The sequence below is a fragment of the Dothidotthia symphoricarpi genome, assembly GCF_010015815.1.
Source record: "Dothidotthia symphoricarpi CBS 119687 unplaced genomic scaffold P153scaffold_6, whole genome shotgun sequence".
Classification (NCBI taxonomy): domain Eukaryota; kingdom Fungi; phylum Ascomycota; class Dothideomycetes; order Pleosporales; family Dothidotthiaceae; genus Dothidotthia; species Dothidotthia symphoricarpi.
The window spans coordinates 543,295-559,769 of NW_022985013.1; the positions used below are offsets into that span (position 1 = coordinate 543,295).

The 16,475-nt window shown below is 49.5% G+C and overlaps 6 protein-coding genes across 6 annotated transcripts; 4 read left to right on the forward strand and 2 right to left on the reverse strand.

Annotated features, from left to right (window-relative positions):
• The first annotated feature begins 36 nt into the window (after positions 1 to 36).
• P153DRAFT_311774 (DEAD-domain-containing protein) lies at positions 37 to 2,766 on the forward strand. The gene is made up of 2 exons (XM_033664820.1): positions 37 to 184; positions 328 to 2,766. Exons 1-2 carry the CDS (start codon positions 62 to 64, stop codon positions 2,653 to 2,655), a joined length of 2,451 nt encoding a protein of 816 aa, XP_033525803.1. The 5' UTR covers positions 37 to 61; the 3' UTR covers positions 2,656 to 2,766.
• A 316-nt stretch (positions 2,767 to 3,082) lies between these two features.
• P153DRAFT_195050 (uncharacterized protein) lies at positions 3,083 to 3,984 on the reverse strand. Its single transcript, XM_033662454.1, has 3 exons — positions 3,323 to 3,984; positions 3,185 to 3,274; positions 3,083 to 3,132 (listed from the first exon to the last, which is right to left on the reverse strand). The coding sequence occupies exons 1-2, from the start codon at positions 3,805 to 3,807 to the stop codon at positions 3,229 to 3,231; spliced, it is 531 nt and encodes a 176-aa protein (XP_033525804.1). The 5' UTR covers positions 3,808 to 3,984; the 3' UTR covers positions 3,083 to 3,132; positions 3,185 to 3,228.
• Positions 3,985 to 4,351: 367 nt separating this feature from the next.
• On the forward strand, positions 4,352 to 7,094 carry P153DRAFT_365006 (uncharacterized protein). The gene is made up of 5 exons (XM_033667730.1): positions 4,352 to 5,248; positions 5,402 to 5,443; positions 5,497 to 5,774; positions 5,868 to 6,001; positions 6,052 to 7,094. Exons 1-5 carry the CDS (start codon positions 4,762 to 4,764, stop codon positions 6,836 to 6,838), a joined length of 1,728 nt encoding a protein of 575 aa, XP_033525805.1. The 5' UTR covers positions 4,352 to 4,761; the 3' UTR covers positions 6,839 to 7,094.
• A 789-nt stretch (positions 7,095 to 7,883) lies between these two features.
• P153DRAFT_355209 (uncharacterized protein) lies at positions 7,884 to 9,167 on the forward strand (the record flags this gene model as incomplete). The annotated part of the gene is made up of 1 exon (XM_033666560.1): positions 7,884 to 9,167. One exon carries the CDS (start codon positions 7,884 to 7,886, stop codon positions 9,165 to 9,167), a length of 1,284 nt encoding a protein of 427 aa, XP_033525806.1.
• A 1,950-nt stretch (positions 9,168 to 11,117) lies between these two features.
• Positions 11,118 to 12,063, forward strand: P153DRAFT_421490 (cross-pathway control protein 1; the record flags this gene model as incomplete). The annotated part of the gene is made up of 1 exon (XM_033672318.1): positions 11,118 to 12,063. Exon 1 carries the CDS (start codon positions 11,281 to 11,283, stop codon positions 12,061 to 12,063), a length of 783 nt encoding a protein of 260 aa, XP_033525807.1. The 5' UTR covers positions 11,118 to 11,280.
• A 2,415-nt stretch (positions 12,064 to 14,478) lies between these two features.
• Positions 14,479 to 15,855, reverse strand: P153DRAFT_383529 (uncharacterized protein; the record flags this gene model as incomplete). Its single annotated transcript, XM_033670246.1, has 1 exon — positions 14,479 to 15,855. One exon carries the CDS (start codon positions 15,853 to 15,855, stop codon positions 14,479 to 14,481), a length of 1,377 nt encoding a protein of 458 aa, XP_033525808.1.
• Positions 15,856 to 16,475: the final 620 nt, after the last annotated feature.

Consider the following 16,475-nt stretch of genomic DNA (forward strand, 5'->3'; position numbering starts at 1 on the left):
TAAAATTTCGATGCGACAACTTCAACACTTTTTCGACGACCAAACAACGCGTCTGTTAGAGATGGTCGCCTCCGGGGTTACTGGTCGCACGAGACCAACAAAGGTCAAGAAACAAGCCAACGTCCAGAAGAGGAAACGCGACGACGTGGATGTGGAGAAGCTCGACGAGGCAGTTGGAGAGTTGGTAAGTTTATGCGCGTGCTGATTGAACAGCCTCAATACCCAGAGGATAACTAGGCTGGCCTATGATGAGCTTGTTCGACATTACACAGTCATCTGTCCCTCATTGGGATGTGCTGATAGTCACATGAAGCTGACGATTTGTAGGACCCCAAAAATGGCTCGTACAAAGACTTCACCGACCTCCCTCTCTCAGACCCCACCAAACAAGGCTTGAAGTCTTCGCATTTCGCTGTCATGACAGATGTCCAAGCCAAGGCCATTCCTCTTGCTCTGAAAGGCCACGATATCCTCGGTGCAGCGAAGACTGGGAGCGGAAAAACACTTTCTTTCCTCATACCCGTCCTCGAAAATCTATACCGACTACAACACGTTGGCACAGATGCAGGCTTGGGTGCGTTGATCTTGGCGCCAACTCGAGAGCTGGCAATCCAGATCTTCGACGTACTCTGTAAGATTGGAAAGCATGGACATATGTTCGCAGCCGGGCTGTTGATAGGAGGAAAGAGTTTGGAATCTGAACGACAGGCTCTAGTCAGGATGAACATTGTTGTCGCAACACCAGGACGTATGCTTCAACATCTCTCGCAAACAGCTGCCTTCAGCGTCGACGATTTGAAGATGTTGGTGCTGGACGAGGCAGATCGCATCCTGGATATGGGCTTTCAAAGGGACGTGGATGCTATTATCGAATATTTGCCCAAGGAGAGGCAGACGCTACTTTTCTCCGCTACACAGTCAAGGAAGGTCTCGGACCTAGCACGTTTGAGTCTCCAGGACCCCGAATACGTATCCGTTCACGCCGAGGACAAGAGCGCAACACCTAAGGGCCTAACACAGAACTACATCGTTTGTCCTCTGGAGGAAAAGCTGGATACTCTCTGGAGTTTTATACAAGCCAGCAAGAAGTCTAAGATCTTGTGCTTCTTCTCATCAGCCAAAGTAGTACGCTTCGTGTACGAGTCTTTCCGGCACATGCAGCCTGGTATTCCGTTGCTGCATATTCACGGACGTCAAAAACAAGGTGCGAGGCTGGACACGACCGCGAAGTTCTCCGCATCAAAAAACTCGTGCCTATTTGCTACAGACGTCGCAGCTCGAGGCCTAGATTTTCCGGCTGTGGATTTCGTGATACAAGTTGATTGCCCAGACGACGTTGATACGTATATTCACCGTGTTGGCCGTACAGCGCGGTATAATCGCGAAGGACGTGGTGTTTTGTTCCTGGCGCCCACCGAAGAGGAGGGAATGCTGAAGCGTCTCGAGGCGAAAAAGGTGCCTGTCGAGGTGATAAACGTTCGACAAAAGAAGAGACAGTCCATCAAAGAACAACTACAGAACATGTGCTTCAAGGACCCGGCGCTCAAATACCTCGGCCAGAAGGCGTTTATGACGCACGTCAAGTCTATCTACCTGCAAAAGGATAAGGAGGTGTTCAAGCTCAAAGAATACGATTTGGAGGCATATGCGGCAAGTCTAGGATTGCCAGGAACTCCTAGGATCAAGTTCATGAAGGGCGATGATACCAAACAGAGGAAACAGGCTTCACGACAAACAATTGAAGTTTCTGACGCTTCAGAAACTGACGACGAGTCGACGAAGCAGACAAAGACTGTGCGCACAAAGTACGACCGCATGTTCGAGAGGCAGAATCAAGACGTCTTGGCCGACCACTACAAGAAACTTGTCAGAGACGGATCCGAAGAAGGAGTCTCGGCCTCTGCAAACGACTTTACCGGTGACGGAGCCGCTGCTGCTGGCGACGACGACGACTTCATGGCTATCAAACGAAGGATCCCCGCTGACTCAGATGGCGACGATGACGAAGACTTTGGTGCAACCGCAGACGCCGACGGATCTGCTGTACCCGGTGGTCGACTCGTGCGTCTCGCCGGCGCATCCCAGCCCATTGTTATCGACAGCAACCGGCGCGAGAAGTTGCTCAAATCCAAGAAGAAGCTTCTCCAGTTCATGGACAAGGGCAAGAGACTCGTCTACGACGACGATGGCAACCCGCATGAAGTCTACGAACTGGAGAACGAGGCCGACTTCCGCGCCAGGGGTCTCCCTGAAGAACAACGCAAGAAGTTCATCGAGGCAGCGAGACAGGTCGTCGAGGAGGCGGATGTGGATGACAAGGCTGCGGCCAAGGCGAAGCGGAAGGAGAAGATCCAGAAACGAAAGGAGAAGGAGAGGGCGAAGGCGGAGGGTGGGGATGGCGGTGCAGAGGTGGAAGATGGCGGGGAAGATCCATTGGCGAACTTCATCGCAGATGCGGAGAGTAGTGGGGAGGAGGAAGAAGTGGCGGTGGAGAAGCCCAAGGAGAAGAAGCAAAAGAAGTGGTTCCAGTCCGACTCTGAGGACGATGATCACAACAGCAAAAAGAGGAAGAAGAGCAAGACTGCGAGGCAGGTGGTGGAGCAGCCCGAGACGTTGGAGGATATGGAGGCGCTGGCTGCTGGGCTACTGGGTTAGTTAAACGGGCTACTGAAACTCTCTTCAAGTATGTTCTTTTGCATCATGGATGGTCAATCTAGCATGCATCAAGTCATCTAAGCTTTCGCGAATGTTACAATTATATCTCGTTCCCTTCTCAAGCACACCTGCTCTACAACGAACAAACACATACACAGAACAGAAGATCTGCCACGATGCTTGCTTTTCCTCGCAAAACTAACGGACTTTCTCCATGTTCATGCTTCAAAACGAAAAGCTGACGTAGACACGTAGCGAGGTGCATAGTAGGATGTGGATGATCTATAGTCTCTGTGGATTGAGACTTCTGTTGATGTGTTCCTACGTCTTGCATCGAAGTGGTATTTTTGGATAAGTACTTGTAAGCGGCTGAGATAAGTGAGGCACACTGAACGCCTCAATTATGTGTAAAGGCACCGAAGTGTACAAGGTAGACGTTTTCGTTCAACATCTCTTACTTGTACTACCTGTAATTGTCTGCACAGAGTGTCAACAAATGTTGTGAAGAAAACATCTTTTCTAAGCACACCTCTAGCACCCCTTATTCTACTGGTGTCTCTGTACGTCGTCATCTCAAGGTTGGAAACACTTTTGGGCGTGCGGGGATCTCCACAGTTGCCTGGTTATTGTGTCACAGGTAAACTTGATTTATTGAAGTGACCCGTACATGTCTTTTCGGCCCGCCGCCTTTGGCGTGGTATCCACGCGTAATACTGCAACGAATAGCATGCTCAAGAGGGGCAGACGTACATAATTGTACCACCTCCAGAAATAGTAGGGCCTTGAAATGGGGTAATGACCTGTACTCACGACATATGCTACAGTAAGCTCCCGGAGAAACATCAAAATATCTTCACTGAACAACGCAGAGATAGGAAGGACTTGCTTAGAAGAGCAGCTGGTTGCTTCTACCTGAGAGTTTTCGTAGGTTTCTAATTGCCATTTCTGTACAAGAACTGTGCTGTTATGGTTGGTATTTAGCAGCTTGGTGAGGCTGTAACGTGGGAGCGATCTGCGCACGACGAATTCCGATGAAAATACACGCTGGATGGATGGGAGCCAGTGTAACCGATGGAAATCTGTTGGTTTGGATAGAGCTCCCGACCTGCGGGGCAGGCAGCTTCTGCACTCCTGCGCCACACGCGCACTCATAATCGCAAATTCAATCGCTGGTGATCGTGGGGGCGTAATCGCCTAGACCCTGATTTCAATCCACCTGTGTAGAGATGGGAAATGAACTATGCCATACAACCACAGAGAACCACGAGTCGTCGTGTACGCACACGTCATCCTTGTTGAGAAAGAGAAGGCCTTGTGTTAAGACCATGGTAGTGCACTCACCATGGCACAGCTAATTGGCGTTTTTGTGTCGCTTTCTTTGTGTTCGACCTCCAGCTCGCCACGAGAGCATGGTCCCTTGAAAAAGCATTGTCGATCCACGTAGAAAAGCTGTGTTCTCCGCGGCATGTGAATCCGCATCCGCAGCGGCCCCAAACCTACATGGTATTCGATCCTCTTCCCCACACTCGATGCCTGTAGCTTGTGAGCGGGAGATTTGTAAAACGCTCTAGGATAGCTCGTATCGACCTGATAGGGTGTCACGACCACGTGACTCGGTCCTACTTCCCAAAAAATGTATGTTCAAGGGTATAAGGCGACTCAGTTTCCAGCAATACTGGGTCTCAACGTTTCACCCCCAAAACTCCATATCTCAGCGATCCTAGGTCGACGTCATACTGACCCCTTGTTAGTTCTGTACTTCGCGTTGTTCTCTGACTCGCCAAGTTCGACAAACCTTAACTGCACCACCACCTCTGTGTCGACCCTACTTGTGCTATCCGTGGTTCTTAGGTTAGCAATGTTCTTTGCCGGCATTACGCCGTGATCCGATGCTGTGGCGTACAATAACAGGGATTTGATTCGCGTCGGCTAGGCCCCTGGTTCGGCTTCCTTACTCGCGTTATAGGTTGTCGTCGGGGACATGCGTCCGTTCAATTTCGAAACAACTACATTATCGCCCTGTACTTTTCGACCACATAGCCATTGATTTTTCCGCGACCCTACCGCATTGTTTTATTCTGGAGTCACGGTGTCTGGTTGTACATGATGCCTCAAAAACAGAAACCCGATCCCCACTGTGCGCCAAGCTCTTCCACCACTCTTGAATCTCCTCATCCCCCCAGTTCGACAACTTCACGAAATGTGAATTCGAAACGAACGTCTCAAAAAGATAAGAGCCGGAAGTATTTTCAGCAAGCACAACCAACATTCTCATTGGAATTGCCGACACACACACCTAAACTCGAGTTCTTGGACAACTTTGATCCAGACAAGGACTTGGTCGTTAGAAAAAAAGCAAGAGAATGGGTAAACAAGAACAAAGGCCTTCGAACTCAGCCTTGGCGAGCAAGGCCTGAGCCCAAAAAGATCAAAACCAAAGACGGGAATGAGCAGCAGAAGCAGTTAGCAAAAAGAAAGAACAATGAAACAACGAGAGTTCACGATCCACTCAAGATTATTGGAGTAAGTCAGAAGGATCCATTCAACATGCTGCCTGACATCGGGAGGAATTACGATCATATTATCGACTTCTGTAAGTGGTTCCAAACTCATATACGAAATGCAATACAGCAACTTCTACTTTCCGCCATTGGATGGGTCCAAGAGCGTCAAGTCTATAAACATTGTTCTTCTCAAGCTCAAACCCTTGCAGAATCTTTATTGTAATGTCAACTAACGTACACAGTTCTTTCTGGCTGCTGCCCTGAGGAAATACCATGTTCGGATGGTAAGTCTCAACCCATGCTTCTCCTGCTCAATAGAAGTTTAATCTTGCGATAGACAAATATGTTCAAGGGCCTGAAAAAGCCCTCGTTTCATTCTCCCAAGAGAACAGCATCTTCTGGAACGTGTCTAAAAGTGATCTGTCTTTTACACTCTGGCTCTTCGCGACAGTCAGCGTACGCGGCGGATTGTCTGGGAATCCCCACACGGAAGAGATACAATGGTTCTATCTTAAGGCGTTGAGACTTCTGCAAGAAACGTTGCAAAAAGAGACGGAGCTAAATGAGTTTTCTGATGAAATGCTTACAGGGCTAGCATGTGTCATGGCAACTGCGGTATGTGTTAACTCCAAATTACTAACACAGGCCTGTCTTGGAATAAGCTCGGGATGTTTGTCTTGATTTGGCATGTGCTGATGTTGTCATTAGAACTATTCGGGCATGTTCAGTACCGCAGCGTTACACCGTGATGCTATGCTTCGAATGTTGACGTTGCGAGGCGGCGGAGACATCATCAAGGGCTTCCTGTCAGTTAATCCATGGGGGAAAAAGTGCATGCAATGGTTCGTGTCCCCCTCGGATAGTCTTTGCCCAAAGTACTGATAATAATTAGGTGTGAGTTTATGATCGCTGCGCAGCTCGTCGAGGTTCCAAAGGTACCATACGAGGCTCCAATCGCATCTGCAATCCTTCCGCCTACGTTGGCTCGCGAAGCGTGTCGCCTGACCGCCGTCTCTCTTTCGAACTTACCACCTCTCTGCGAGCCTCTGCAGATAATCTTAGGTTTGCTGCATCAGCTCGCATTGTCATATGCGCATCGACAACCACGTGTGAGCATTGATTCTTACGTCATAACGCCATTATACAATGTTGAATTTACACTGCTGGAAACCCTCGCTGCACAAAGATTGCCAGACCACGGTTACTCAGATGTTGAAGTCCTACTGACTGAGACATTCCAACTCTTCTTCTGGACTGGACCCAGACAACTGCCGACCCAGATAAGGATGTGCGATCTTTTCGTATCACGCATCATGAAAGCTTTACTACCACTTCTCCTCGAAACAGAACTGGCCGAAGACATGAACGGCTTTCGAGAGAGAGCTTCATCGCTCAGAGAGGACAACAGTATCAAGCCTCCAAACGTCGATGATTACCTTAACCTGTTCCACCGCAACTCGCGCCATACGAACAACGCCATTATGTGGAGTCTGGCTCTGGGCACAATCGTCTCCGCCACGTTTCAAAGACCTGAGCACTTGTGGTTCAAGGGTCGGCTTGACTTGCAACTTCGAGCAATGGGGCTGTACAAGAAGAAGGAAGAATATCAAACGTTTCTGAACATGTTTCCGTCAACGGATGGTTTTGCGTGGATTGACCTCAGAAATATCCCCGACTAGTACGAAGCATGGCGTTTGCTCCAAGATCAGGACTGGACGGCGAGGATCCTATGCACTCGACGTCAGAGACATCAGACCTTTAGATGAGAGTTAAGTTCTGAGATTCGAGGTTGTTCCAAGAAGAGACTGGCTTCTACTACGGGTATCAACGCTCATGTTACACAGCCCAGCTTGCAAAGCAACGTGTACACATTCACATTTCGTTTCTGATGTTTAGCGACAGTCTCCATGAATCAAAGCCACAGTTCTGTGCTCCACTATCCTCTTCCTTTTACTCTGCCCCCGTCAAATTGTGTATAGTTTGGTTGGCCAAACATTGTAGTAGTACCATTGCCTGATACAGCGACACTCTAGGCGATTCTTGGATTAATAAGTTCTCTCTCACGGTGAGAACACGGCGGATCCTATGCGTTTGAGCTTCACTTTTAGCGTAACGTCTCAACGTCTATAAAACAACAAAAATGCGTACGAAGACGCAACTCTATCTCTTACGTAGTAGCCAGATCCCTCGTGCGCACCTACTCTGAAGGTCACGACATCCGTCTGCTAATCAACGGCACTGAGATGCACCTCAATAAGAAAAATAAACGGCGCAAACCAACTCAGCGTAGTGTACTACCTGTTTGAGGGACTCCTAATACTGGTCTTTCTGTTCAGTATTATCAACCCTCCGTCCCGTTGCATCGTGCAGTACAGTATCACGTCATGATGGAAGCTTCCAAAGCTTCCAAAGGACGCGCATAGATACGGTAGCCTTGCAAGGCCGCTCAACCTCAAACTGGTCGCCAAGAGAAGTCACACGACGGTCGATGAATCCTACAAGGCGTTTCCACCAATTATGCAATTGCTTGGATTCCAATATGGGACGCCTACATACCACACTTAGAATAGCAGGTCCAGTCTATAATTGTCCCATCCAGAGGAAAACCGGTCGTCTAACGATCTTGTTTTTCAATGATCACAAAACTTGTTTAAAATCAAGGGTTTCGGCAGAAATTCTACAGTATGTTGAGCCAGTATTGTTCGACCCACCATAGCAGCAACGATGTCAACAGACTCCGTCAACGCACCAACACTCTCCTTCCCGCCTCCAGGACCTATCCTGCCTCCACTTCCTGACTCCTACATCGTTCCAAAACTCACCGACGACTTCAACAGCAGCGACCTTCGTTGGTATCTTCAAACCGCCGTTAACGAACCCAACTTCCGTCCCAAGGAGGGTTTCGGGTCTCTGAACGCCTCAATTCGCACCCGCGATCACATCGCACAGGAATTCGACGGGCTGCACGGTTATTCACTGACCCTTTACTGTCTAGCCTGCAATCCCTTGGATAACGTGCTAGCCAACGATGAAGAAGAAGTTTGGCGCGCGTGCAACAATGACATGACTAATGCAAAGGCTACTGTTGCGACTATTCCAAACTCTGAGATGTGGCAGCCTTATTCAGATCTAAGAATCAGGGTACCGACATTGGATCCCTCCACGCACACTATAGGTAGTGCAAACGATGATCGCATCAACATGAGGGTGTGCATGACTGTGCTGTGGCTCAATAAAAACTTCACATATATAGACAACAAGGACAACTTTGTCCGTAGCCAGTTATTTCTGGTGCGAGACCAGCTTCATGACGAAGGACAGTCCTCGGAGACTGACTACATTCCGTACGTCTATAATGCGACATATCCCCTTGGAACGACTATCAGGCAACACTTCACCATTCCACTGGCTGCATCATCAACCCGTATGTATCACCCTGCCGATCTTTGTATTAGTGTTGGAAGATCCGATTCCTGCCATGGTGATGCCGCCTGGGATCATTGGCCGATCGGTAAACGTTTTGGCGTGACTATCGGCGGGGTGGCGGGGGCCGCGCTTGTGCTGTGGTTGGTCCGGCGGTTCTGTGAACGCACACGCTGGGCAAATGTGAGGCAGAAACCGAGGCCGATGTTGCTTAGTGAGTTACGAGCCCAACAGCGCGAAAGAGAAGGACATAACACCGATGAAGAGAGAGATGTTGGAGCGATAAGACGCGGACCAAGAGAGGAACCCCAAGCTATTGCTGCAGGACGTAATGGGATTGTAGATGAAGGAGAAATAGACAAACCGCCGCCTGGATACCATGAGGTGGTGAACGATCAAGAGCGAATTCTCGCGACATATGCGACTCAAAGCCACCTTACTATGCCTGCTCCTTTCTATGAACCACCGGGTCGCAATTCAGACTCTCTATCTGCGCACACTATCTACACGCCACCAGCTGCCTCACTTCCACAGTACACACCTGCTGCTGGGGTAGTATACTATCCGCCACCTCCAGATCGGTAAAACCAGAAATGTTCTTGATGAAGCGACATGTGCTTGCCATTGAGACTCGAGGGACATATGTATGACGGTCATGGCGAAAAGGATTTCGCACGTCAGTAGACACCAGGCGGGACAAATTCTGCATGAAGAGCACGCACTTGATGCGCAAGAGAACACAGGAGGAAGGAGAGGAGGAGAGGAGGAGAGGAGAAAACCAATATGGGTAATTCATGACTTGGGCCTCTCGATTCAAACCAAGAAAGGCTTCACTCTTCTTAGAAGATGGCCATATAGGCGTTAGAAGTAATAGAGGAGTTCTAGAGCATATCTTACAACTGATTAGTACACCGACATACCCCACCAAGGATGACATCTATTACTGATCGAGAACGTCACAAGACTGCTCTGAGAGAGGTCACGTCGATTGCGACCATCCGCGGCCGTAAGCTATTGTGAAATGTACTCGACGCCAAAATGTTCTCACTCGATTACGTGCGGTAAGATAGACGATCGACACCACCTTCCTAGGGCCTTGTTGTACGTAAGAAATCTCAAGGGATAGATAAGCTCTTAGAGAGTACTCGTCTCCGTAGTCCTTCGAGATGTTGGAGGCAGAGAACGCTCATGCAACCCAACAGGTCAGTCGTCGATATATTCAAGTGACAATTGGTCAGCCCTCTTGGTTTCAGAACATTGGAAACCGGTGTTCCATTCGCTCTTTCGTCACGCCTCAATGTGTGCCGAGCCCAGCGCCCTACCAATGCATGCATGTTCTCCGCATCAACATGCAGTGTTGCGTCGCGCTCCACCTGCATGCTGTGGCGGAGTATAGATCGAAAGATTGGTAAGAGTTACCCAACGTCGTCGATTCTGGGTTGCAGCATAACGTTTCACATATGGCGCTCTCACCGCTTCCTCGACGAGGCATAGGGTATCGCCGCCCCCGACTAGTAACACATGTGAAAATGCGGCCGCGTGTTATGCGCATTCGGACAGTAACCGGGCAGAGCAAAGATCTTGTATCCGGGCCAGTGCGAACGTTTCATGCATGATTGATCAAAAGGGCGCGATTTAACAATATTGCTCCGCCCTCTTTTTCCATCGGAAAGCAAGGCTTGTTGCTGCATTAGGCCAGTTCTTCGTAAGCACACCGGTTTTTTGGGGTGGGCTTGTTAATGTTTCATCGTGCGCACCCCACAGGCCACAAAGCTGATGCCTGATCTTAGCGGTGGTTGCGAGTCTGACCCAACACAGCCCCCTCGTTGTTGCTCCATACGCGGCAAACGCGGGCTGCGAGTCGCTCTCGAGCGCAAGGCCAGAGCAGCACATAGAGATGAAGTGGCTGGAGAGGCGAGTTTCCTGCAAAGGTTCGAGGGCGTTGGCGGGGCTCCGCATCGAGGCAGGAGCGACTGCTGTGTGCCTCTGTGAGTCAGAGCGGTCGAACCAATGGTCTCCACCGCCGATGGATTTAGCCATCAGCAGTGATCGGCCCGATTTTAGTGACGCTTGGCTAGCTTCGCTTCCTTAGTATTAAATCCCACATCCCCCTCGCTGCCTGAATTCCTCTTTCCCGTCCACCTCACCTCAAACTCACAAAATAAAACATAGACAGTCACCACAATGGCTGCCTTTTGAACCCCTCCGCGCTCTCAGTCGACAACAAGCCGGCACTCTGAATCCCACAATAACCCAACTTCACCCCACCATTCAACCCAACACCCCAGAGACTTCCTTTTTGGAACCTCTGAACTTTAGCTTAGCATCGCGCAGCTCCAGTTCGCCGTCTTCCCCACCTTTCGACTTGACGTCGTCCACCACGGCTTCTCAACAGACACCATGGCTCTCTTCACCAGCTCCCCAAGCCTATCGGCAAGCACCACCTACGAACCAAACCGCACATTCGCAACCGGACTTCGTGCTCTACGACCAAACCGCTCAGGTCTATTCGCGACCACAGCCAGCACACAGCGTCTCGCAGCCTGGGCGTCCGTTTAAAACCGGCCAGCGCTTCTACGCAAATTCTGCTCCAACTTCAACAACAGAATTCCAGCAGCCGCAGTTACGACAACGTCCCCCAGTTCCACTGTTTTCCAGCTCTAGCAATAACATTCCACATCAACAGAACAACGCAAATATGGCAGGTAGGCTTCGCACCTTCCGCGAGTCTGACTGCGAGCTCACCTTCCCCGCAGACCTCAACAGCAACAACTCGTTCGATTCGGGCGCAAGCCTGATGCCCACTTTCCAGAACGAGTGGTCCATGGACCCCATGTCTACATTCACGGCGATCAACAACCACTCCTTCGCCGCTGGATCTACACGGACCGTATCTCCCAAAGACATCTTTGCTGATCCCTTTGGGCTCGATTCCCTTGGATCTGCTCCTCCATCTGCGGCGTTCACAAACTTGACTTCTCCCGATCTTAATGACTCTCCGTTCATTGACCCCTACGACTGCTCTCCTGCATTCCACGGAGATAGCCTGAGCTCCGAATGGCCCTCCTTGTTCCCCGACGAAGAGTCTAGGGTCATTGAGACTGTTCGCACGGCTGCACCTGTCCCTCTTCCCATGGAACGTACTATCAGCAACCAGTCGATGGAGCGATCCAGCTCCTCCAGCAACGGCTCCCCCTACATTTTGAACGGCTCATTTGGAAGGAAGTCCTCGATCACAAACTCACCTGTCACAAACGGCATCAGCAAGTCTCGTCGTCGAAAGGGTCCCCTCCCTGCGATTGTCCCTGACCCTCAGGATAAGATTGCCTACAAGCGAGCTCGCAATACTCTTGCTGCCCGTGAGTCTCGACAGAGGAAGTTTGCCCATGTCGAGGATCTTGAGAGGCGCAATTCCGAGCTTGAGGCTGAGATTGAAAAATGGAAAAATATTGCTCTGGCTCATGGTTACAGTGAATCATGAACAAACCCCCTTACTCAACGGATTTGGTTTCCGGTGGTCCCCAGGAGCTGGTGAAGAACCAGCCATGCCTTTTGGCAAAAGTTTTCCTTTCTATTGTTTTGTGCGCGATCTGTTTTTAGATGCTCGCCAATCCGTCGTCGATGGTTGGTGTGGTGTCCTGTTTTTCACAGGGGCGTAGTCTCCCTTCTGGTTGATCGACTCCTCCTGGTGTTGCGTGCTGCGTTGACGGATGACTTTCGGTTTCTCGATGCGAGTGTTTCTTATTGTTCAAGAGAGTATTGATGTGCGTTCGTCTCGAAGGCATGACCTCGATCTAGTCTTATATAATTTTGCTTTCACAACTCGATGACTCCCGCGTGCCGTGACTCCTCCTGTTGACTGAAACATCTCCAGCCATCCACGATGACACGAACGACATGTGACTGTGATGACTCTTTGTATCGCTACCTCGCTCAGCTAGTACATTGTGTCTGCCAGATTGCACATCATGACGGGTATTATCCTCTGCTGAAGTACGTTCGTCATGCTGTAACTCATGAATCACAAAGCTTTAGGGTGTCTCTTCACCTGCGCTCGCATTAAAGTTTTAATCCCCCGACAAGACAGGCATAGATCTTCTCCGTGGTGATCTCAGATCTGCAAGATCGCCACAAGGTTGCAACACGAGGGCCCCCTCACAAAGTAACACAATTCCGATAAAGATCGTCGGTGCTATCGGAAGCTGCGTGAGCCAAGCAAACCAGAGTGACGGGTTGGGACGTGGGCTTGGTACTACTGCAGGTAAGGATACATACGCACGCTGTGGAACCTGGCCAATATAGTGGTTCTCTGTGTTTCATTGTACGGTACATGGCTTGTTCGCTGGTGCCTGTCTGACTGTGACTCCACGCCTGTAGACACATCAGTTTTCATGTGCGGTGTTTATAGATCAAGTACATGGCGTCTAGCATCCAAAAGAGGTGAGAAATCAAGGGTTCTTGCTCGATATCAACACAGGTGTAGAGTGAGCCTTCCAGTCAACAAATACGTATCTTTCGGAACTGACGTATCTAGTGACGTGTTATCTATCAATTGGCTATTTCTCTACAGTCCAGTCATGCGTGTACTTGCTGCCAGAAAGATACAATCATTTCTATTGCGTGACGCATTATGGAAACACTTTGCGACGACAAGTGCCATGTCATAGTAAAGATGATGCTGTACAAATCTCTTGAATCCTCTCATGATACCTTTAGCGTCGTCATGATTAAGAATATAGACTTCCATGTTGCAGGAGATAACCAGCAGGTATTGTAACAGTGACACTTTAGTAGTTCATCATGTTCCTTTCAATACTGCAAATCTTACCCTCCTCTCTCGTTCTCCCCTTCCCATTCATCGACTTAGCGCCCAGAGCTACATCATAATCACGAGCAAGAATATCTGTTTCACGCGTACCTTCAACTTGCCTTGTAGCCGTGTAGCTGGGAAGTGTACCTGTTGCGTGGGGTAGAAGGTGTTGCGGAGACGCGTGAGGGTGCCTCAGAATTGGCAACATCAAGACTACTGAGATTGTGAAATAATTGATGAAGTGCGGTTATGCTCGACGGGTATTTCGGAACCAAGCGTCTCGAGGTGAGTAGGGTTGGTGCAACGGTGGATGTGGTTGGGAGAGGTCGACAGGAGACGTCTCATCTCAAAGTCAGCGTCTTAGCATTATACATGTGGTTACCCCAGACAACATCAGTACTCAGGGAAACGACGAGACACAACAAACAATCACTTTGTCTTGCAATTGGTGTCTTACGGCAATCTTGTTGGTTCCAAATCGGTTGCGTCACCGATCAATGCGTGCCATATGTCGAGCGATTTTTCTATTTCTATCACGCTCAGTGCGAATATTAACATTTAGTTTGATCATATCTTTCACATACGACCATAGGACGCTGAATATAGAGCTTCCCGTTCGCTCAGCTGTACTCAAGCAGTGTACCGGCGGATTAGTAGCTGGGTTGGTGACAACTAGCGAATTCCCGCTGTTGTATGTTTTTGCACTTTTTTCAGATTGTTAATAGTCCGATGACTCCATGTGACGATACTTCTCGGCCGCTGTCGTATGTTTTTGTCCTTCCCCTTTGCTCACAGCTACCAGATTGGGTAACTTGTGGTCTGTAGCTTGTGTTTCGTGGCGATGAATGGATGTCCCTTGCTCTTTGTTTTTGTGCACTTCAATTGTTAATTGCACACGAGTTATTCTATGAGCAAGAATGTTACTTCAATGAGACCGCAAAGTAGTACCTGCAGGTTAGATTTTGAGGGAGTTTGACACTGTTTGGTGTCATGGAATTTCTCACTCGATGACCGAACATGTCTCAAGAAAGGACATAGTTTCGTAATCATACAATTGTATTCCATCTAAACAAGCGTTCAAACCGTCTATGCCTCTTCATGCCTAAAGACTGGCTGCTTCATCTTCTCGTCAGGCGTCGACGAACTAGTTGACGGTGTACCAGCACCCGAGTTAAAGCTCGAACTCGTCGATCTCGAGAGCGTAGAAGAAGCAGAGGCCGAAGAGGTCCTAGACAGCGCACACACCAGCTCATAATCCGGCGCACATTCCATGTCTAGCTCCCTCGGCATGTAAAGTGGAAGTGGGTCGATTTCATCTCCTTCTTCGAGCGGGGGCGGCAACAGACGATGAGGTCTAGGAGGGAGAATCTCGAGCGGCGTGGTGAAGTGGATTGTGGAGCGCTGGTCTGCGTATTTGATGCCGATGCTTATACTTAATGTGTATCGTCTGGTGATGGTGTAGGTTTTGAAAGTAGGGACGCATTCCGTGTCAGTGACAAGACGAAAGTTGTTTGTCAATGCCTGGGCAGTGCCGAATAGGACGGATTTGTTCATGTTCGTTCGTGCTATGCAAGGGACGTGTTTCAGAACGATGTCTTCAGGCTGAGTCGACGAGTTCCCACACATGCTGGTTGAATATGTTGATAGGGTAACTGATAGGGAGTCGAGAGTGCATTCTGACTGCGCCTCATTGAGTGGATCGCGCGTATTTATCAGCTTGAGTTCGAGTGGGATGTGATGTCCTGGGGCTACTCTCTCTGGGTATGAGATGATGGGCACAATACGCGGAGCCGGTTCAGTTTTCGATGAAGAGCGGCCTGAGACTTTGGTGAAGACCTTGTTGACTGTTGGTTTGGCGTCCTCTTCTGCAGTAGTGGGTTTCCAGGTCTGACCGTACAGTGCAGATGAGAAGGTCTGAATATCGCGCGAAGCGTCTCCCGGTGGCTTCGGTTGATATTGCAGGATATGTTTCGCTCTTCTAGAACCTTTCGACCCGCCAAGTTTCAGCTTTGCCTGCACAGAATAAACCACCTGAGCAGCTCCGCCTGGAACGGAAGTTTGGAGTTGAAATGACGGCGGAAGAGGATGCGGGCGTCTCAAATAGTTGGCTCCATGAACAACTCGCTTATAGTGAGGCTCTGTCAATTCCGGAAATGTAAATTCGAACGTCCACGAGTACTTATTAGGACGAAGGGTGGATCGTGGCACCAGCTCTTGCTCGTGGTTGAAAAGGCAAATTCGTTCCTCATAGTCGCGTCTCAACTGGTCGCTAATGTCGCTGCCGACAGAGAAGAAAGACCGTGTCGTCTTAGTAACGCAACTCCCAGTAAGCACCACCTTGAGTGATTCAACATGTTCCTGCTCTTCTGCTACACAAACAATCCTTCCAGTGACCTTGTCCCCTCGACTATACACTTTGTTGCCGTCGCCATCGATAATAACACGTAGAGAGGGTAGTACCATTTTGTTCGAAGGATTGGCGAAACACACATGTAGGGACAGAGCTGGATTATAAGAAGAAACGGGTGGCTTGGACGACTTGTCAGGCACACTCTATCGGTGTATACCGGAGTGGGACAACCCTTCCGTAGTGAAGGCGACGCTAAGCACCGCTGGGCCTGCATGAGACATAGATAGAGAAGGTGCTAGCCACAGGAATTACCGAGACTTGGAAGATTAGGTTGCGCACAGGGGGACGTTATGTACCTTGCTCTTACTGAATAGGCACTTGCCTGTTTGAACAACGACTTGTTACCGAGGATGGTCGCGTTTCAACGTCTTGTCACCAAACACTATTTACCCTAAGACTTGGAACAGCAGTTAATCGTGTACACATGGCTGCGCTTCGGGTAGACCGAATCAGCTGAGGACGTTCATCCCATACCGAGGCGTCTCGCTACACAAAGCCGTTCAGCTTACTCTTGCGACAAGGGAAGTCAAGACGGCAGAGACAACTCTAGTCTTGTCCGTGGAAAGCTGGAGAAAAAGAGCAGCCAAGGAGACGTGGATTTCTTGGCTGTAGGTCTGGATCAGCCACGTTGATACTCCAGGATCACCCCGCTCTGCTTTGCGAGGGTTAACGG

Excerpts from the sequence above, each read along its gene's own strand:
- P153DRAFT_311774 (XM_033664820.1), top strand. The coding sequence starts at position 62 with ATGGTCGCCTCCGGGGTTACTGGTCGCACGAGACCAACAAAGGTCAAG. Across the intron at positions 185-327 it reads ACGAGGCAGTTGGAGAGTTG|GACCCCAAAAATGGCTCGTA; the intron begins GTAAGTTTATGC and ends GACGATTTGTAG.
- P153DRAFT_195050 (XM_033662454.1), bottom strand. The coding sequence starts at position 3,807 with ATGAGTGCGCGTGTGGCGCAGGAGTGCAGAAGCTGCCTGCCCCGCAGG. Across the intron at positions 3,275-3,322 it reads GCGGCGGGCCGAAAAGACAT|GCAACTGTGGAGATCCCCGC; the intron begins GTACGGGTCACT and ends CACAATAACCAG.
- P153DRAFT_365006 (XM_033667730.1), top strand. The coding sequence starts at position 4,762 with ATGCCTCAAAAACAGAAACCCGATCCCCACTGTGCGCCAAGCTCTTCC. Across the intron at positions 5,775-5,867 it reads CATGTGTCATGGCAACTGCG|AACTATTCGGGCATGTTCAG; the intron begins GTATGTGTTAAC and ends TGTTGTCATTAG. Across the intron at positions 6,002-6,051 it reads GGGAAAAAGTGCATGCAATG|GTGTGAGTTTATGATCGCTG; the intron begins GTTCGTGTCCCC and ends GATAATAATTAG.